Source organism: Oncorhynchus mykiss, chromosome 30 (assembly GCF_057628025.1).
Source record: "Oncorhynchus mykiss isolate SJ-2025 chromosome 30, ASM5762802v1, whole genome shotgun sequence".
Taxonomy (NCBI): Eukaryota; Metazoa; Chordata; class Actinopteri; order Salmoniformes; family Salmonidae; genus Oncorhynchus; species Oncorhynchus mykiss.
In genome coordinates this window covers 21196360-21218456 of record NC_143051.1, presented here as the reverse complement: position 1 = coordinate 21218456, position 22097 = coordinate 21196360, and the positions used below count along the sequence as shown (strand labels likewise).

The 22097-nt window shown below is 42.5% G+C and overlaps 1 protein-coding gene across 36 annotated transcripts in view; it reads right to left on the bottom strand.

The window, feature by feature from the left end:
* Positions 1 to 19423, bottom strand: part of map7d1b (MAP7 domain containing 1b) — a 48527-nt gene extending 29104 nt beyond the window's left edge. For 12 of the 36 annotated variants that reach the window (XM_021560072.3, XM_090227772.1, XM_090227773.1 and 9 more), the window contains exon 1: positions 18963 to 19413. In XM_021560072.3, the coding sequence (XP_021415747.2) occupies positions 18963 to 19029 (67 nt within the window). In that variant the 5' untranslated portion in view covers positions 19030 to 19413. Of the gene's footprint in view, positions 1 to 18962 lie in introns of all 36 variants that reach the window. The other 24 variants (XM_021560070.3, XM_021560075.3, XM_021560076.3 and 21 more) reach the window with 5 other exon arrangements.
* Between the last annotated feature and the right edge of the window lie 2674 nt (positions 19424 to 22097).

Below are 22097 nucleotides of genomic sequence, written 5' to 3'. Positions count from 1 at the left end.
AAATACAACCCATTTTTATGCTTATTTATTTTACCTTTTGTACTTTAACCATTTGTACATCATTACAACACATAATATGACATTTGTAATGTCTTTATTCTTTTGGAACTTCTGTGAGTGTAATGTTTACTGTTAATTTTGATTGTTTATTTCACTTTTGTATATTATCTACTTCACTTGCTTTGACAATGTTAACATGCCAATAAAGCACCTTGAGTTTAATTGAATTGGGAGAGAGAGAGTACAGAGAAAAAGAAATAGAGAGATGGTATCAGAAAATAAGAGCGTGAGAGAGAAAAGGGGGAGGGAGTAGACTAAGAAAAATAATGGGAGAGAGTAGACTGAGAAAAAGAAAGAGAGAGTAGAATTAGAAAATGAAAGGGAGAGAGTCGATTGAGAGGGAGACTAAAGATATAGGCTATATTTCCATCAAGCACTATCAACAAATGCAGAGAAAAGGATCAGCCATAGAGCGCCATTTTGAGGGGCAAACAGGCCAATTTCAATACAGGCCTTCTCTTAAAAGGAAAGTGCTGACGTAACATTTAGAATGGCTAATTAATGATGTGCCAACCTCTGCAAAAGCTCTTAAAATGCTAAATATGCTGCTGGTTACTCAAGCTCTGTTCTGGAACTGGAACATTATCCCTCTGAGTGGGGGATGCAGTGTTTCCCCTATGATTTTTTTCAGCAGTGGTAGCAAAAGTTTGAGTGGGAGGGGGGGATTTCCTTTTGCTGGGGGGGTTCGGGGTCATTTGAACATTTCCAAAATTTCTAAAAACATGTTTTTACTTAGTCATAATGGGTTATTGTTTGTACATGGGTGATAAAATAAAATAAAATATTTAATCCATTTTGAATTGAGGCTGTAACACAACAAAATGTGTAATAAATCAAGGGGTATGAATACTTTCTGAAGGCACTGTACCTCATTTAAAACCACCAAAAGACTCAATGCATCAAATGCTACAAATATACATTTCAACTTGTCATTCCAGGGTTTTTTTCTGGAACAAAAGGGGGCTTTTGTGGGTGTGGCGGGGGCATGGTAGTGGGCATGGCCTGCTGCTGCTAAATTAATATAGGGTAAACACTGGGATGCATGAGTCGACAGAATGTGACGTGTGCACATCGACCATTGGAATGAAATACCATACCATCAGGCAGATACTTTGCAGTAACACATAACCAGTAGCATTCAAAGTCAAGTTCCAGGACATATCATATTCTCTATAGGATTCACTAACAAAAGCATGATGAAGCATAATCAGTCTTTGGTCTGATCTTCAGTCCTTGGACCAAGCTTCTTAACATCTGACCTTTGGACAGGTGACAGAGAGGTCACAGGAACCCAAAACATATCCTGTATTAATACCTCATCAGACGTTGTTTTTACACTTGGCTCCCCTGCTGACAGTGTCTGCGTCCCAGATGGAACCCTATTCCCTATATAATGCACTACTTTTGACCAGGACCGAGGGCTCTGTGTCTCTCTGTAGACGGTGCTATTCAGCTGCTATCTGGGCCTAGCTGTAACAGCAACACTGGTGCTCACAGTGACAAACTGCACTACGACATAATGGCGCATGGTGGGGGAGAGAGAAAAGGAGAGAAAGAGGGAGAGAGCGTTGGGGGGAGGGCGAAGAAAAATTGCACACCTCTACAAAGACCTATGGAGAACAGCGAGAGAGGAGAAGAGAGAGAGAGACAGAGATTGATAGAGAGAGGGGGAGGTTCAGTAGAACAAGGGAGAAGATAAATTGTGCATCTCTACAATGATTCAAAGGGCAACAAAAGAAAGAGAGACAAAAAAAGGAACAGAGGGGGGAGAGAGAGAGAGAGAGCGAGAGAGAGAGAGAGAGAGAGAGAGAGAGAGGAAAAGAAAGAGTGAGACAAAGAAAGATAAGGATAATGTTGTGTAATATAGGTGTGAAGGCATCCGGCCTGCACTCTGACTCACATTAAGCTCACAGTGGGCAGATGGAGCGTATCCCTCTCCTCAGACCCATCAAAGGGTCTAAGGATGGGCCTGCTCATAGGAATCTGGTCAAAAGTAGTGCACTATATAGGGAATAGGGTGCCATTTGGGACAGAGAACAAACGCTAACCGAACCCCATAAATCACATATTAACACTGGGCCACTCTCCAGCTGCCTCTATTTACAGTACACACATCTAGCCAGGGATGGCAACACAGAGGCGAAATCATAGCAGGTTAATGGGAGGATAATTAAGAAATAAGAATTGAGGGGGTGTGGTATATGGCCAATATACCACGGCTAAGGGCTGTTCTTACCACGACGCAACGCGGAGCCCTTAGCCGTGGTATATTGGGCATATAACACAAACCCCCGAGGTGCCTTAGTGCTATTATAAACTGGTTACCAACGTAATTAGAAGAGTAAAAATAGATGTTTTGTCATACCCGTGGTATATGGCTTTCAGATTATCAGCATTCATGGCTCGAACCACCCAGTTTATAATGTGCATTGAATCATCTGTCAAGATGACAGAACAACTGCAGGTTTCTGCAAAGACAATCACTCCACTTGTAACTGCCAGAAAATACAATGTGATTTGGCAAGAATAGTACGATAAACCTTCCCAGAGAGTAAACTTGGAATATTTGAACATTACATCACAAGAACCGCAAAATATGACCTAAATAAGAGTGCCATACATTGAGAGGGAAAAGGTGAAGAAACACCCCACAGTGCTACATTGACAGTGTGAAGGACTATCATGAGTTCACGAAGCATATCCAGGTCTGTTGGATAACTGGGAGGAAAAGGTTGAAGACACCCTTCAGCTATTATAGTGTCATGAGAGAAAGGTGAGAGAGCCCACCTCTGTCACTGAACTATAAACCCTCACGCGACTGGGAAAGACATGAAAAGGTCAAATGTCCAACTTTCCAAAAGCTAAAATTGAAGCTATTGTGAACTCTCTGCATAGAAACAGGAACTTAGCTAAAACCACAACAGAGGGAGAGAGGACGACAGAGTCTGACTTCATCCCAAGTCAAATTTGGGGGTGGTTTTGAAACTGTGCTATGGGGTTATTACAGTAATAAGTACGTTTGTGTGGGTGTGGCCCTGTGTTTTCATCTCTGGGCTTTAATGATGTTGAGGGAAGGAACCAAAAGTGGAAGGAGGAGCAGGACAAGAGGGAAGGAGAGAACAGAAGCAAACTCCAAAAGGAACAGACTGCGTGGAAGGAACATTGTGGAACGTTCTGTTAGAAAAACACTAAAGTTGTTTTCATTAGTGAGTCAATCTGTGAGTCTGGTACGGTCGGGTTGTTTATAGGAAGAGTACAAGCAAGTCCAAAATAGTTTCCGTTCATATTTGATCACTGATCATTTTGTAGCAAAATACTGTACATTATAATTTCATAGGGACGTAGTCAAACACAATTCATCTTAGTAACTATAAGAAGCTCCGGCTCCATGTCTTAAAGCCCTTCAGATATGTTCCTAGTCCACTCAACATGTGTAGGTCTCATCAACTAGGCCTATTCATGTGACAGGCCCCCAATGAACACACAAACACAGATCCAGCAGATTCACCCTCCTCCACCCTCCTCCCTTCTTCCGTTCTGCTCCCCTCTACCGCAGCCGGCCATCTCAGGTTTCTGTGCCACTCTGACAGACACGGGAGTTAAAAATAGTGACAAGCAGCTCGGAGCACAGTGCACCCTACGGAGAATGTCAACCATACATGGGACTGGGTTTCTGCTGTGGCACCTTTGGAAAATCACAGAGGCTGGAAGCATGCTCCGACGGTGGGTATAAGACAGTAAGAATCCCAAAGAAAAATAAAGTAATAAGTAAGTAGGTGGAAATGATAAGCAAATTAGAGTATTAACAAATCTATGTGAGAACTGCTTTACACAGGCCAGGACAAGATCATTGTTGTTACATAAGAATTGTGATCAAGTCAAGAGAAGTCCATTCTGGGTATGTTACACACTGCATTAGCCTAAGAACTGTAAGTAGAGCCTGCAATGGGGGCTGCGTTTGACGGAGGCAGTGTGTGTACAGTTTAGGGTCTGTCTGCCGAGGGAGGGAGGGAGGGAGGGAGGGAGGGAGGGAGGGAGGGAGGGAGGGAGGGAGGGAGGGAGGGAGGGAGGGAGGAGCACCAGCATACTGGATCTGGGTCAGGCTGACCTCAGGAATCCCTGGTATGTGCACTTCCCCCGAGTCTCAGTGTTTGTGTCTCAGTGATTGTGTCTCAGTGTGTGTGTCACAGTGTGTGTGTCTCAGTGTGTGTGTCACAGTGTGTGTGTCTCAGTGTGTGTGTCACAGTGTGTGTGTACAGTGTTTGTGGCTGGATGGCAACATGGTAAGTGACAGTGACCCCCAGTGAGGAGAGAGAGAGACAAAGATAGACAGTCATAATAAACAATATATCAACAACAACTCAACCGGGACAAGAGACAACATGGCTCCAATGAGGCCTACATTCAACAGTCTTTCTTCTACAATCACTTTCCCAGCTCCATCAGTGGCAGACAACACAGTCTCTGACCACTATAAAACCAAGTAAACCAGAAGGTCAGGGAGTCCAGTCATTCACGCAGCAACCTGCGCCATAACCATCCCCTCTGGGCCCATCCATGACTCTCAGACATCAATAACACCTGAAGCATCTTAGAACTCCCTCACAAGCATCTACAATGGGAACGGAGCAATAAAACAAACATTGGCTGAACCTTTGAACTTTGATAATTATCACCCAGCCACCTCAGTAGCTATTTAAAGATGCCTCCAGATGGTCAGTCCTTGCATCCATTGCTCTGTCTATGAATTTGAGAGAGGTTACATTTCTCCAACCCTATCCCTCAGCTGTTTACCAAAAACAGTGGAGGGGTATCCACTTGGTTGTTGTTTGAACTGCAGACTGCCCCTGTAGAGAGGTCACCAGATGAACACAGCCATAGCAGTCCTAGAGAGACCAGAAAGACCAACAACTGTAACGAATCACTGTCTCTCTTGGAAAAACACTACTTTTAGATTAGTTCAATGAAAGGGCGCTTTCAGAAAATATTTGATATTCTAAAGCAGCCTTTCAATTACAGGGCGCTTGCGCTCAAAGATATGCTCACTATGTGCAGCATATTTCTGTCTTCATTAAGTTTCAACTAACTTCCATGTTGCTGGTGCAGCATTTAGGCTAACTCAGACATTTGGATTGTGTTCAAACAGTAACGAGAAGAAATTAAAATGATGTTTTTCACAGAGTTAATTCTGCTGTATAGTTTCTTTCAACAGCCATATGTTGTTGTATTGGCACTGAAGAACATGGCTGGCGTTTGCATTCTCCCAACCAATTGTGCTATTTTGTAAGATTTTGGGGGTTTTGTGTAAGATGCAGGAAAAGGGGCCGCAAATCGGGCAGCCTTCTGAGAAGTCGGAGGAGAACGAGTAAACTCCCACTGCCGTCCGTTCTTTTGCTAATGTGCAATCGTTAGAAAATAAAATTCATGACCTACTATTAAGATTATCCTACCAACGGGACATTAAAAACTGTAACATCTTATGTTTCACTGAGACGTCGCTGAACAACAATACGGACAATATAGAGCAAGCAGGATTTTCCATGCACCGGCAGAACAGAGACGCTACCTCTGGTAAGACGAGGGGTGGGGATGTGTGTCTTTTTGTCAATAACAGCTGGTGCGCGATGTCTAATATTAAAGAAGTCTCGAGGTATTGCTCGCCTGAGGTAGAGTACCTTATGATAAGCAGTAGACCACACTATCTACCAAGAGAGTTCTCATCTGTATTATTTGTAGCCATGTATTTACCACCACAGAATGAAGCTGGCACTAAGACCGCTCTCAACCAACTCTATAAGGCCATAAGCAAAGAAGAAAATGCTCACCCAGAAGCGGCGCTCCTAGTGGCCGGGGACTTTAATACAGGCAAACTTAAATCAGTTTTATCACATTTTTACCAGCATGTCACGTGCAACTAGAGGGAGAAAAAAAATCCTAGACCACCTTTACTCCACACACAGAGATGCATACAAAGCTCTCCCCCGCCCCCCATTTGGCAAATCTGACCATAATTCTATTCTCCTCATTCCTGCTTAGAAGCAAAAACTAAAGCAGGGAGTACCAGTGACTCGCTCAATGCGGAAGTGGTCAGATGACGTGGATGCTACACTACAGGACTGTTTTGCTAGCACGGACTGGAATATGTTCCAGGATTCATCCAATGGCATTGAGGAGTACACCACCTCAGTCAACGGCTTCATCAAAAAATGCATCGACAACGTCGTCCCCACAGTGACTGTCCATACATATTCCAACCAGAATCCATGGATTACAGGCAACATCCGCATTGAGCTAAAGGCTAGAGCTGCCGCTTTCAAGGAGCAAGAGAACAATCCGGACACTTATAATAAATCCCGCTATGCAAAATAAATCCCTCAAGCAAAGCGTCAATACAGGATTAAGTTTGAATCCTACTACACTGGCTCTGACGCTCATCGGATGTGGCAGGGCTTGAAAACTATTACGGACTACAAAGGGAAAACCAGACGCGAGCTGCCCAGTGACGCGAGCCTACCAGATGAGCGAAATGCCTTTTATGCTCGCTTCGAGGCAAGCAACACTGAAGCATGCACAAGACCAGCTGTTCTAGATGACTGTGTGATAACGCTCTCAGTAGCCGATGTGAATAAAACCTTTAAACAGGTTCACATTCACAAAGCCACTGCTCCAGACGGATTACCAGGACGCGTACTCAAAGCATTTGATTTGATTTGACTGTCTATGGGACAGTCTAGAGGCTGTGTATGCAAGTCTAGCCTGCTCATTCTGTTTCATGGCCTAGACTACTGCTAGAGTGCAGCAATCCAGGTGCCTTTACTGACAATCATGGCTAATGGCTCCTCCAGCGAGCTTCGTTTTGGTATCAACACATTACCTATATCAGCGCTGGAGATGCTGCTGTGGGACCAACTCTTTACATCAATATGGAATATGGAAGCCCAATATGGAATATCCCCATCCGTCCCATCCATCCCTTGCCATTAAAAGAGTTAGAGAGCCAGAGCAGTTATAGGGACTCATGTGAGGGAATCAGCTGAATGCTAAGGTTAGACTGCCTGCCAAGGATCTCTACTGATGGTAGGAAACTCCTCATCCCTATCCCCTGCCATTAAGAGCCAGAGAGGTTACAGAGATTCATGTGAGTGCTAAGGTTAGAATAGACTGCCTGCCATTGATCTCTATCTAGAGGGAATGGATCCGAAGGCAACTATGAGAGGAAACTGTAGATGACAGCTGGCTGAGGAACGTGACTCGTCAGTCCTCCTGTGGAATGAACAAGGGCAATTTGACTCCAACTCTGCTGAGGCTTTCAGTCAGCATGAACTGGGTTACACACTCACACAGATAGACAATATAGAGAAAAGCATGAATCATAAATGGAATCATCAATGATTCAACATGTTCCTGCTCTGCATTCACCAGATGAAGTATGGTTAGAATAGAAGTTATGGAAGTGTTGGCATACATTAATAGACAGAGATAGAGAAAAGAGGTGAGGCGTTAAGATGGACGGAGCTTTTACAGGAGTGTGCATCACAAATTGCACCCTATTCCCTTTATAGTGCACTACTTTTGACCAGGGCCGGTCAAAAGTAGTGCAATATGTAGGGAATAGGGGGGCATTTGGGAGGCAGACAGGGAGAAAATAGACTGGGTGTGGTGACTGTAGAGGAGCCATGGACTCTGACAGACCATGACCTCATCATTATGTCACACATCCTCTATAGACGGGATGTCATTAGTGCAGTGCATGATGGGAATGAAAACAAGGGTTGCTGCATGAACATAATATTGGAGAGAGATGTGATTTAAATAGAGAAATATGGGACTTCAAGTGTGTTTGGTGTTAGAGAGACAGAAAGAGAGAGACAGAAAGACAGAGAGAGACAGAGAAAGATAAAGAGAGAGAGAGATACTGAAGTGTATATTTTCATCAAAATGAAAGCACTATTAACAGAGGAAGACTTGAGTCAGTTCCTGCTGACATGCTATCAGGTTATGGGACGCATTCCAGAGCAATTGCTCCAGCTAGCTCCTATTTGTTTTCATATGAACAACATTAGCCTTATTACAAATAAAAATTGCCTCAGCATGGCTTCTCCCTACTGACACAAACCCACACATTCAAACACATATACACACACACACACAACACAAAGACCAAATTGCAGCAGGAGAGGGGAGGGGGCCATAGACAGTTTAAGGAGGGAACATCTGGAGTGGTGGGGTTCAGTCCTGCAGAATCAGCAACATACATACAGTAAAGTCCCCACACATTCTCATACCACCACTTCCTAGCTCCGCCTGGGAGCACTCACTCACCGCATGTGTAAAAAGCTGTGATACATGTGTATACTGTAAATATGCTATGCAAGCACATATGACATAGCTTATCACAGCCCACTTCACATTGCCTATCACAGCCCACTTCACAGTCTTGACTAATAGAACACTTTATCAAAGTGTTCCATTTTTTATGCCAAAAAGAGGTGATATTCAATATAATAAAAACGGCCAAGGTAAGCCTTTTAATATTAAAACAGACCACTGAGATGTAATATTAAACACCAGACAGATACTCAATACTAATTATTTAAATAAGATGAGAGGCCACTGGTTGAGAATTGACATTCAATCATTTCAAATGGGAAATTCAACTCAACCTCCATTTACCTGTGTGTGTGTGTGTGTGTGTGTGTGTGTGTGTGTGTGTGTGTGTGTGTGTGTGTGTGTGTGTGTGTGTGTGTGTGTGTGACCAGTGGTGTGCTTTAAAGTATTACTTAAGTCGTTTTTTGGGGTATCTGTACACTACTTTACTATTTATATATATTTTTTTAATTTTTACTTTTATGTACACACAAAAGTACTCATTACATGTTGAACGCTTAGCAGAACAGAAATGGTCCAATTCACACACTTCTCAAGAGAACATCCCTGGTCATCCCCACGGCCTCTGATCTGGCGGACTCACTAAACACAAATGCTTTGTTTGTAAATGATGTCAGAGTGTTGGAGAGAATGACCCTGGCTATCTGTCTGGTTTGCTTAATGTAAGGAATTTTTAATTATTTGTACTTTTACTTTTATTTTTGATACTTAAGTATAGTTTAGCAAATATATTTACTTTTGATACTTAAGCATATTTAAAAACAAATACTTTAAGACTTTTACTCAGTAGTATATTACCGGGTGACTTTCACTTTAACTTGAGTCATTTTCTATTAAGGTATATATATTTTTACTCAAGTATGATAATTTAGTACTTTTTCCACCACTGTATGTGAGTGTGTGTATGTGTGTGCTTGCGAACGTGCAAGTGTGTTTAAAATGATAACATTGACAAGACTGTTAGGCACATGATCAGCACACACCTGAGGGGAAGGTGAGACAGGAGTCAACACAACACAGCAGAGCCCATATGATTCACTGCAGAGATGATCAGATCTAACAGATACTGTATCTCTTCAAAGGAGGCCACATAAGGAGTCCGGCGAGTGTTTTACTGTTTTCCTGGAACACAGACAGGATGTAACCTTGTTCCTGAGGCTGCCAGGGAAAATAAGTACCAGGAAGGAAAGAGACAAAGGATGTGCATCCCAAATGGCACGCTATTCCCTATGTAGTGCACTACTTTGACCAGGGCCCATTGGGCTCTGGTCAAAAGTAGTGCACTATATAAGGAATGGAATAGAGTGCCATTTGGGACGCATTAAAACCACAAAGACACAGGATTCTAACCTAGCAGTCACAGTTAAATCATTGTAATGGGGGAAGCATTGTGGCATCATTAAGAGACTGAGGAGGGAATCGATCGAACTTATGGAACGGATCGGAAGGATGTTTCAGTAGCTCTCTGTATCAGTGGTGAAGCCTGCCTGCTATTCTGTTGTGATTGAGGAGAGAAGAACATTTTATCTATAGTAAGTGGGGTTTCTTTCAATATTAGGAAGGATCTAAATAAATGTGGGGGAAGAAAAGTCAATTCAAGCGTCAGTGACATGAATTATAAACAAGACAATAGTAAAGATGTCGTCCCCCACGAATGATGCAGAGCCCCCCCTTGGGCCAATTGAGATATCGCATGTGACAAACACATTTCAGTTCATTACTATAGCTCCCACCTTGAGCCAATCAGTGTAATTGTGTGAATGCCGTATATCTATGGCAAGACGCATCATTCAACTAAGTTTCGTAACAATCGGGCCAGTACTGTCTGAGATATCACGTGTGACTAACGTATTAACGGACTGTGAAAGGTCCTGACACTACACAGTCACAGGTCAAGATAACTATCAAGACAAACGATCCTCTCCCTGTGCTGTCTAGAGCTGTAGACACAGTCTGTTAGGCCCAAGTCTAACCCTTCAGCTGTGCGCTAATATTAGTGCCCTGAGTCCTGTGACCAAGAGCGGTGTGTGTGTGTGTGTGTGTGTTTGTGTATGTGTGTGTGTGTGTGTGTGTGTGTGTGTGTGTGTGTGTGTGTGTGTGTGTGTGTGTGTGTGTGTGTGTGTGTGTGTGTGTGTGCTTAAATTCAGACACAGATAATGGTCTGCGGGTGGATAGCCTAAATCTGGAGTTCATGTGCACACTCCCAAAACACACACATGCCTTACTTCAAAGATAATAGAGGCTGCAGCTACTGGTGACTCCACTGGGGCTGAGGCAACAATACTTCAACAATAACCACCACAGAGAAATGCAACATGGCTACAGAGGAGCGGGACAACAGGAAGAAGTGCTCTGCTTCACAGCTGGATAGCACTTACACAGAGCAACACTACAAAGCTCTAATAAGACAGTGTCGACCATATATGGAATGGGGTAATAAAGACTATTGACTTGCGTAGAACAGAAAAAATATGTGTCATATTTCTGTATTTCACTCTTATTTATGCATGTATCAGTAGCTGTGTTAAACAAGATAGAAAACGGACTGCTTGTTGTAACAAAGGCTATTCACGTTTAATGTGAGGTCAATAGACACCATCCTACCAGTGTGCACAGCAAGAAATGAAGTACTTAACACATAAGATGGAATAAATTGCATTAAAATGACCTAATTAAACTGTACTGTAAAACTGTGTGTGCTACAGAAAAGCAGCAGAAGGATAGAAAGTCCTCTGGTTGATGTATAAAAGTTAGACATGAGGGACTTCAGTAACTAATAGTGTCAACAGGTTCTATATCGCCTTATTTCCTGGATTCTATATCGCCTTACTTCCTGGATCTACATCTAAAATACAGAATCCAGGTAGAAGAGGATTGGTTATTCCACCAATAGAGTGCCTTTTGGGTAGTGTAATTTGGTTAAACAAAAAAAACTCAATCATTTCACTAAAGTTTTACATTCTGTAATAAAGAGCACATGTTCAACTTCATAAAATATATATTTTCTAGATACTGATAAGATTAAATAACACTAGGTCTGATTGAAAACTGTTGTATCAGCCCTGTCCCTGTACTATAGATTGCCCTTTAACCTCTGTAGCCTTCTGCCCGGTGTGTTTAACTTGTCTAAAGTATGGTATCTTTAAAGCTATTTTTTTATTTGTATTTTTATTTGTATTTTTTTTCTAGTTGAGTATATTATTTATATTGCTTTGTCTTGTCTGTATGTGTGTATGTTCAAAACTTAATAAACAGAGTTAAAAAAAAAAAAAGAAAACTGTTGTATCAAAAGTAAAACAGACGGCCAGAAACACAAGGACAAAATTGGGAATTATGAAACTAACTGAAATATTAAATAACTAGGCCTGCAGTATGCTTGTACAGTAGCTAAAGTTGAATCCGGCAAATGAAACGCTGTACTGTGTATTTAACAGCACTAATTAGTGAGTAATCTGCATAGATAAGCAAGGAACCATAGTTTAAAGGAAAATGAACATGATAAGCATGGAGTAGATCAAATGCATTTCTTGTTAAGCATTGTCTTGCCATCATAATTATCCAAATTGTGACCCCCTTTCTCCTGCTACCTCAGATTACACACACCCTGTTATTAACTCTAAATAAATTAACTTTAAATCAAAATCTATTACAGTTTTCTGTTTAAAATTTGAATTGAACACACACACCCGTCTGTGTGTGTGTATCTGTTAAAATCAACCAAATGTATGCCTTTTGTAACTTAGATACATATCCAATCAAAAAAGTGTGATCAGGGTAATGACATTTAAACTCAACAAAAAAAGAACATTCCTTTTTCAGGACCCTGTCTTTCAAAGATAATTTGTAAAAATCCAAATATCTTCACAGATCTTCATTGTAAAGGGTTTAAACACTGTTTCCCATGCTTGTTCAATGAACCATAAACAATTAATGAACATGGAACGGTCATTAAGACACTAACAGCTTACAGACGGTAAGCAATTAAGGTCACAGTTATGAAAACGTACGACACTAAAGAGGCCTTTCAACTGACTCTGAAAAACACCAAAAGAAAGATGCCCAGGGTCCCAACTCATCTGTGTGAACGTGCCTTAGGCATGCTGCAGGAGGCATGAGAACTGCAGATGTGGCCAGGGCAATAAATTGTATTGTCCATACTGTGAGACGCCTAAGACAGCACTACAGGAAGACAGGACGGACAGCTGATCATCCTCGTAGTGACAGACCACGTGTAACAACACCTGCACAGGATCGGTACATCCGAACATCACACCTGCGGGACAGGTACAGGATGGCAACAACAACTGCCCGAGTTACACCAGGAACACACAATCCCTCCATCAGTGCTCAGACTGTCAGCAATAGGCTGAGAGAGGCTGGACTGAGGGCTTGTAGGCCTGTTGTAAGGCAGGTCCTCACCAGACATCACCGGCAACAACGTCGCCTATGGGCACAAACCCACCGTCGCTGGACCAGACAGGACTGGCTAAAAGTGCTCTTCACTGACAGATCGCGGTTTTGTCTCACCAGGGGTGATGGTCGCATTTGCAGGCAATCTCAACACTGTGCGTTACAGGGAAGACATCCTTCTCCCTCAGGTGGTACCCTTCCTGCAGGCTCATCCTGACATGACTCTCCAGCATGACAATGCCACCAGCCATACTGCTCGTTCTGTGTGTGATTTCCTGCAAGACAGGAATGTCAGTGTTCTGCCATGGCCAGCGAAGAGCCCGGATCTCAATCCCATTGAGCACGTCTGGGACCTGTTGGATCGGAGTGTGAGGGCTAGGGCCATTCCCCTCAGAAATGTCTGGGAACTTTCAGGTGCCTTTGTGGAAGAATGGGGTAACACCTCACAGCAAGAACTGGCAAATCTGGTGTAGTCCATGAGGAGGAGATGCACTGCAGTACTTAATACAGCTTGTGGCCACACTGGATACTGACTGTTACTTTTGATTTTGACCCCCCCCCCCCCACCCTTTGTTCAGGGACACATTATTCCATTTCTGTTTGTCACATGTCTGTGGAACTTGTTCACTTTATGTCTCAGTTGTTGAATCTTATGTTCATACAAATATTTACACATGTTAAGTTTGCTGAAAATAAACGCAGTTGACAGTGAGAGGACGTTTCTTTTCTTGCTGAGTTTATATTGTTTCTCCCTTCCTGTAGACAGTGGAAACAAGTGAGACATTTTTGAATTTCTTTCCACAGTAAAATGAATCTGATTAGAAAATGTGAGAGGACTACAGACATGAGTTAGATTTTCAGTCACACATTCGTCAATAAGGCAATTATAATTGAAAAATGTCTTTGATTAGTCATCAATGACTTCAGTGTTTTACTATCGCAACGAAGTGAAATGGGAATAGAAACTGAGCCCGTCTCTGGATCTAGAATCTACTATACTAAGATGCATCACAAAAGTTACCATATTCCCTACATAGTGCACTACTTTGGGTCTATACCAGGGCACATAGGCCATTTGGGACGTATCCTAAGGCAATGACCTCGACCGTCTCTATACGCTACAGGATGGAGCACTTCCTCTAGTTCCGGTGTGAGTGGTCAGTGGCCCTAATTTATACCAGCTGGATCTGCACGCAGCGAGGTAAGGCTGTGTGTGTGTGTGTGTGTGTGTGTGTGTGTGTGTGTGTGTGTGTGTGTGTGTGTGTGTGTGTGTGTGTGTGTGTGTGTGTGTGTGTGTGTGTGTGTGTGTGTGTGTGTGTGCGTGCGTGCGTGCGTGTGTGCGTGAGTGAGTGAGTGAGTGAGGCTGCTCCTGCTCGCTGACGTGGAGCGCTCGCTCTGGTTGGTCTGCCTAAGAATCACTGCAGACACCTCCCTCTCTCCCTTCCTCCCTCCATCTCTCACTCCCTTCCTCCCTCCATCTCTCCCTCCCTTCCTCCCTCCATCTCTCACTCCCTCCCTCCGACGCCCATGGCCCAGCTCAAACCCCAATAACACCCCTCGATACCCTCCTAACCCCTCACCCCCCCTGCTCGCACGCTGCAGATACGGGCCTCTGGAAAAGAATGCCTCACATTCTAACCAGGGCCTTCCACACCCATCCCAACCCCTACTCTCCTCTCTCCACCCGCATGTACAAACTGAACACACAGTCCAGCTGGCAATAGGGGAGAGACATTAGGAAAAGCTGTCAGAACTTCAACATGTCTGACTAAGGAGAAATGGGAGACGATGCTTTCCTCTTTTCTATTCTCACTCAGTCCCCCCTTATACTTCTGACCCTCTTTTTAGCAGTAAATCTTATGAAGTCCAAGGAATAAGTACAGAGTAATCACAGCAGGTTATCCAGGATGTGAACCTCATTATGTGTGGATTAGTAGTGCATTTTAATTAACCACACATGATGACGAAGAAGTAACCTGTTTTTCAACTGTTTTCATGAGAGAGAATGGGGAAACTTCTGTGGAAAGGGATCGTGCTGGGGCCAAAATCTACATCTGCGTACCAAATGGCACTCTATTCCCTATAGTGCACTACTTTTGACCGGGGCACATAGGGCTCTGATAAAAAGTAGTGCACAATATAGGGGATAGGGTGCCATTTGGGGTGCAGACTACACTTCCAAGCCTACTGTAATCTTGAATGTGGGCCAGGAACATTACATTAGGAAAACTTTGGGGGAGTGGAAGAGAGTCCACGTCAGTCCACGTTCAATGATTACTTCCACAGAAGAAGAAGACTTTTAGCAAAATCTGCAGTTCAAAGCTGATTTGCAACCAAGAAGTTAAACCTAGGGCTGGATTCAATCCGTATTACCGAAGATCAGCATTGTAGCGCGGGGGGAATTTAAAGGTGCTTTCCGATTGAGCCAACGTATGCAGCGTTTACTGTGAATACAGTCTCCACGAACGCGGAAACGTTGCATTTAAATTTCAATCATGCTACAACGCTGATCTTCAGCACTACGGATTGAATCCAGACTCTAGTTCTTCTGAAGTTAAACTTCAAGGTTTTATGTTTTTACATTTGAGTAGGTCCCTATATGGCAAGAAAAACACTTACAAACATTTGCAGTGTACTACCAGCCCTCAGGATGTCAAAGATAATATAAAGAATCATACAAGTTCAAACCCTTTCTGTCTGCATTAAACACAAATAAATGGGTGCCTCACTTCCTTTTGTAAGCTGCAAACAGAGCTCCTTTGAACATGTTACATCTTGGAGAGGGGCTTGGCTGCCTCGTCAACTACAAAGCCACTAATGTTGCTCTACAACAGGACTCTGGGGCTTGTATCTCTGTCTCTGTCTTTGTACCATGGTGGCCCGCTAGCCCCAGCTGCTTCACACTTCAAGCCAGAGGAGCACTATCCCTGAAGTGTCCAGTCTACACGGTATCATGGTTACATCCCAAATGCCAACCTATTCCCCAAATAGTGCACTGCTTTTAACCAGTGCCCTATGCTCCCAGGTCAAAAAGTAGTGCATAGGGTACAATGTGGGATGCATACCATGTCACTGGTTTCAAGGGGCATGAGAGGTGACAGAGGGTCAATGGGGTAGTCTAACTGCATTAGGCCTCAGTCAGCGCTCTGCTAGCCTCACCTCTGTCTGAATGCATCACATTACAACACAAAGATCTGGGATTAAAATCTCTTCTCATAGAACCATGTCAGACCAGGCCAGGCATGTGAGTCTGTCGGAGCAAAACAAACCTTTACAAGGCAGAGTCTGTCTTCAGAAGAGTCAGAGAGAAGGAATGTGTCTGTTTATTTAACATCTCTGCTTGTCCGACATGGACATTCCTGATAACGTCATACCGACCAATCAACACTGTGTATTAGCTGATGGTCCCGAGCCCACTTCAGTATCGTTGAAAAAAACTCCAGAACCACCTCACAGTAATGCGCTGGTTGAGGAAAATGGTGGTCACACCAGATACTGACTGGTTTTCTGATTCACGCTACTACCTTTTTTTTAAGGTATCTGTAACCAAAATATACATATTTGCATTCCCAGTCATGTGAAATCCATAGATTTGGGCCTAAGGAAATTTTTTCAATTTCCATTTCCAACTGTAACATTGTAAAATCTTTGAGCAAGGCTCTTAACCCTATGATATAGTGGCTCTTGCCACTGTAATGTATAGGCCTAAGGTCAAGACAATAACAAGACACAGTGGCTGAAAAAATTCAACCTCACCTTCAACCAAACCGGAGAGCAACATCTGTCCGGTGGAGTCCACAAAGCATATTGCATGTAACATGACCTACAGCATGGTCAGTCAAGTTAATATTTCAGACATTTTCGAACCACTAAACAACTACTGATTTAGAACCACAGAGTTACCGCAAGTCAAGAATTGCCTCCACTATTCCAGCACAATTTCAACTTTAACATTTCAACATCATCAAATCACCTATGCTTAGTCTAATACAGTGACAACTAAAAGGTAGCAAAAACTATTTAGTCCAATCAAAGTAAGCTAAATATGATGTGGCTGTCCATAGTACTGATTTATGTGTGTGTGTGTGTAAGTAGAAAAAAGCATGTTGTCTCACCCTACTTGAAGAGAAATGCCAATTCCCTCCTCCTCTCTTTCATGTTGCTCAAACAGTCTATGACTCTGTCATACATGTACTGTAGTAGCTACATACTTTTAGTTTTTGATGTCCTAGGCTACCTGGCTAAAATGTTTGCTCACTAGCCTAACTTCCTCTCATGGGCAATGATGCGCCAGCTAGTTAATGTTAGCCTCCTACACATGTTGAACCTCCATCCTTTTAGGCCAGAGGCACAATGTATGAATTTATGGTTGGATCAGAATCGCCATTATAATCATTGGCCAGTACAGAGAATGAAGTAAAACCACAAGTCCAAATCCTTATCTCTATCCATGGCTAATTTAGGAAAGGGACGATTTTAACAAGCTAGCTAGCCACTGGATGACAGCGACAACACAACGTGATGCAACAATGCAAGTTTTTTTCTGTCAAATAATTTGTCTTCCGATGTGATGTGATACAGTAGGTGTGACGCCAAATCCAACTGGCTTCCCTTTACACTTTTTTTTGGTGTGCAAGGACCATTCACAGTTGAGCTCAGTCAGTTTAGCTCAACGCTGATTGGCTATTATTATTTATTTTTAATCAAGGGAGGCCAAATGCTCACTGGCTTCCCTTGCTTTCAATGCTACGGGCGACAACAATGTCATACTATTTTGTACCACTGACCAGAAAGCATCAGATAGATATCCTACACATATTAAGACAGAGGGGCGCTGTTTCGTTCGCCTGGCTTTCTCTGGTGAGTTACGTTTAGCCTCTTGCGAATTGAAGGGACATTTATGAAACACAGAGTTGAAAGATACATTGTTTTGTTTCTTTTTTTCTTGGTCAATTTTTGGGGAAGTGTGGCTTCGGTTGGCATCCATGAATACACCCCTCTACTCTGCATTAGATAGAGAGAAAAACATGGACACTTAGACACACATCACACATGCACACAAGGCGAGGGCTATGACAGCCAGATTGTGTGCTTCTGGAATGATAAAGAGCTGCAGTGGTTCTCTTCTCCCTCCATCAAGTGCCTTGTTCACCAAAAGAAGGGGGAGGGTTACCAGCCTCAGCCTCCAGTGACCAAACCATGTCAACATGGCTGGAGGAGGGGTAGACTAGAGGAATACCGCAGTGGATTACTGTACATCCCAATATGATAGCCTATTGTTTACACCATCAAATCAGATTCATACACAAGTGTTATTATTACAAAGCAGTATGATGACCCAGATAACAGCAGTCACTGCTATAAGCTGGTTTATAACTAGATGTTGTAGTCAGACCAGACTAGACCACAACATGTGCCAGGTTTGCTGATGGAATATTATTGTGGTTGTTACCATGCTGGTTCGCAATGCAATGGTCATCTATTTTAAGGTATAGGGTTTGACACTGACAGCAGCTGGACACTGTAGAGTGAACGCCAGCAGATTTCCAATGTCAGGATAAATTTGATTACTGCCATGTTAGTTGTGCCTGGTGCTGTGGGCCATTTAACCCTTCCTGTGCAGGATTGGTTGGTAATGGAGAAAATAGGACAGGCTGCAGTATTTTCCAGCTCTCTGGTCAAGGAAAACTGTCAGAGCCTTTTCAAATATGATGAACATGCATCTTTCTGGTCATTTAATTGGAATAGCAGTTTGCCAAAAGGCAGCAAAAACCCTCATATGCTCTTTGGGGTAAAGAATGTGATGCGCCAGTCTGGTGATTCCGTTAGGAACAGTAGGCTATTAATGACGTTTTTTGCAGTCATGTTTTTGTGAATGGATTTTCAAATAGAACATAAAACAGAACGCATTTTCAAGCGCACACTGCACAGCCACCCTTATTTCATTAACACGTCGATGAATACCGACACATTCACTCCAAGCCTTCGATCCCCCACTGTTAAAATGTTGAATGTGCAGTTGATAATTTAGCAACAAGAACCAGATTAATCCTCTAACTGTTGCTTATTTCTTGTCTTATGTAGGCTATAATAAAATAACTTACATTTCTCTGTTAATGTCAGTTTCTCATCAAAATCGTTCTCAAGATCGTTGTATTCCATTTTTTCCATTTAAGCAATTCGCAGTCCTTTTCCAGTTGCAGTCATTCCTCAAATATATCGAAGGACAGGATAACAAACTCCCGGTACAGTCTGACCACCAATACGCCCTTCGTAAATCCAAAATGGAACGGTAGGGAGAAAAAGATAATATAATAACTGGACAGAAATCCAGTGAAAAACGGGTGTGAAAAATTACAATGACAAGTAGTCGATAAAAGTCTCTGTTATTTCCTCTTGAGGTAGAGATCCTGTCAGATGCTATTCTATTGCAAATTCTAATAGATCAACTACGAAATCGAGAAGTCCGGGCTGGGCACAGGGACTTGCCCGTAGCAATAGAACTGCTTGACGAATATTTATGAGCTACAGCCGCTGCCTGCCTCTCTGATAGACTCTACCATCTGGGCTACCGGGGGTAACCAAAACGCGGTGCGCCTACTCAAATAAAATGTTTTATGGATAACATGCTATCACATCTAGAAATGTTAAACACGTCTAGATCACTTGTTCAACATTTGCATTTGTGTACTATAATGTGTTTTTTTACGGGGAAAATAGGAGAATATATCGAGTTTTGCAAAAGGTTGACCCCCATGTTAGAAATGGTTATATCCATCAATAATCTACCCTGGACACTCCAAGCAAGGTAGACTATCTATCCAAGGAGCCCACAGAAATCTGTGCTGTGACCATAATAGCACTTAGGCTATTACAACTTTATAAACAGGTAATTCATCAAAGGGGGTAACACGGTCACTTGAACTCATATAAAATGTGTCATTGCTTTTTGTCTGTCTTTTTTGTATTGCTCTTTATTCCCTAACTAAGAGGCAAACAGTGAATGGAAACAGCTTGCAACATAGGGTACAGGGGAATTAATGTTTTAATTAAATCAGTCTGTAGTGTGACACAGTGAGAGAATAGTGGTGTTGATTAGGTAATTAATAATTAATACGACCTTCCTTTCACTGTAGGGGACACATTTCTCTTGCAGAGGATGGAGTCTGGTGCCTATTCCAATTCGATGAGGCAGGGCGAGCATTACGCCTGCTGGACCGGGCCTGTTACACAAAGCCAATGCGAGTGTATATTCTATTAGGTTCACTAACGTTTGTGAATAGTTTTATACCTACAATTTAGTGAAATTATATTTTTAAGATATTGTTTTAAAAAACAATGTCCCCATGTGGTTGAGTCAGTCTGTGTGTGGATAATTCATTAAAAAAAATTAAGAGCCGTTTAAAAAATGGATTTAACCTGATTCTCACCTCTATGCAGTACATTCTGCCTGGTATTTTTTTTTAACTAGGCAAGTGAGTTATGAACAAATTCTTATTTACTATGACGTCCTACCCCAGCCAAACCCCGACGACGCTGGGCCAATTGTGCGCCGCCCTATGGGACTCTCAATCATGGCCAGATGTGATACAGCCTGGATTTGAACCAGGAACTGTAGTGACACCTCTTGCACTGAGATGCAGGCACCACTCGGGAGCCTGGTATACTGGGTCTATTGGAGATCAGAGAATCAGGACATTCATGTAACATGATGTCAGGATGCTTTGAAAACGAAAGGCAAAACGCATTTCTAGGTGTTGAGACAAATAAAAAAAATTATGAGCCACTCAGGACAGTAGAAACAGCCATTCAAATATTCCAGAAAGTTTTTACAAGCTTGAGAATCGCATCTGAAGGCTCATCTCCAGTTTGAACGCTAGAATCTCTCTTTTTTTCAAGTTCTTCTGACACTCCTCTCTTTTAAACCACTGCACTCTGTTGAATCAAGACAGTTCAAAATCATACTCTTCCAAGACCGCAGAATGACAAGACCAGAGAATACTGACAAATCCTGCGGGAGATATAAATATAAATATTATTCAACAGGATTGAGAACACTGTGTGTCCTCTCTCCTTGTGTCAGCACTGGCGGGCATGGGAGCCTATGACATGGATCAAAAAACACCAACAAGATGAGTTATGATGTCAGTGAGGGGACTGTTGCTTGTCGGTGTACTATAGTGCACTGTACTGCCTCTCGAACACATCAACAGCCTCTCTTAAACCCAAGACTAGCAGCAACAGCATCCCTAATGGATTTATTTTTTATTAGTTTGAATTGCACTACAGTGCCTGTGAAGGAGAAATGACTCTGGGTAGTAGTAATCTACAGTGCTGTGGAGTCTGGAGGATCTCCTGTTAAGTAATGAGATTTTGAGAAGCAAGGACAGGAAGTAGGGGGTGGGGGAATGGTAGAGGACATTCAATCACCCACACCCATCCAAGATGAAATAGGGCTCGATTGGAAAATGGTCTCTCTCTATGATGCACACACAATGAAATGTTATCTGCAAAGCTCATAAAAACTTTCCCATACACTAAAAGGCACTCATACATACTGTATGTATAGCCAGTTAAACCCAAACATTATGCAACAGTTATTCAGGTTAATCAAAAAGTTGTTTAATATCCTTCACTCTACTCGTATTTCTTGCTCCCTGAAAGTTCCTGGTTTGAGAATACTGAATATTCAACAATGCAGTGCAATCAACCAGGCTCCAACTCATGTTTGTGCTGTTTTCAGTATGAAAATAGAATGGATAAGTCATGATTCCCGGGGACTTGTGTCCCCTGCTGATACAAACAGCCATTACTAAGCCTATTCTTCCACAAATCATTCAAGTTATGTTTTACAGCTATACAGAAGGAAGCAGGATCAGTAAAGAGGTTTTGTTGAGCTGATGACGATTTTAGGTTACAGTCAGTCTGTCTGCCATCTATTCTATCCATCCACTCTTCTATCCCTCCAATCATCTACCTATCCATCATTCATCTCATCCATCAATCCAAACATCCACAGTTATTGCTTGAGGTTATTTTTCACTGAGCATTTTAATTTCTGTCGTATTGTCTGTAGGCTATTACATATTCATAATTAAAAGCACAGCTTCCTAATTCAACGAATCAAAGAGGCAACAAAATAGAGGTTCTAATATTTTTCGATTTCTTAACTATCTTTTGTCACATGGTCCCTTGACGCAATCTGAGATTGTCTCCACACTCCTGTAAATATCTCTGGC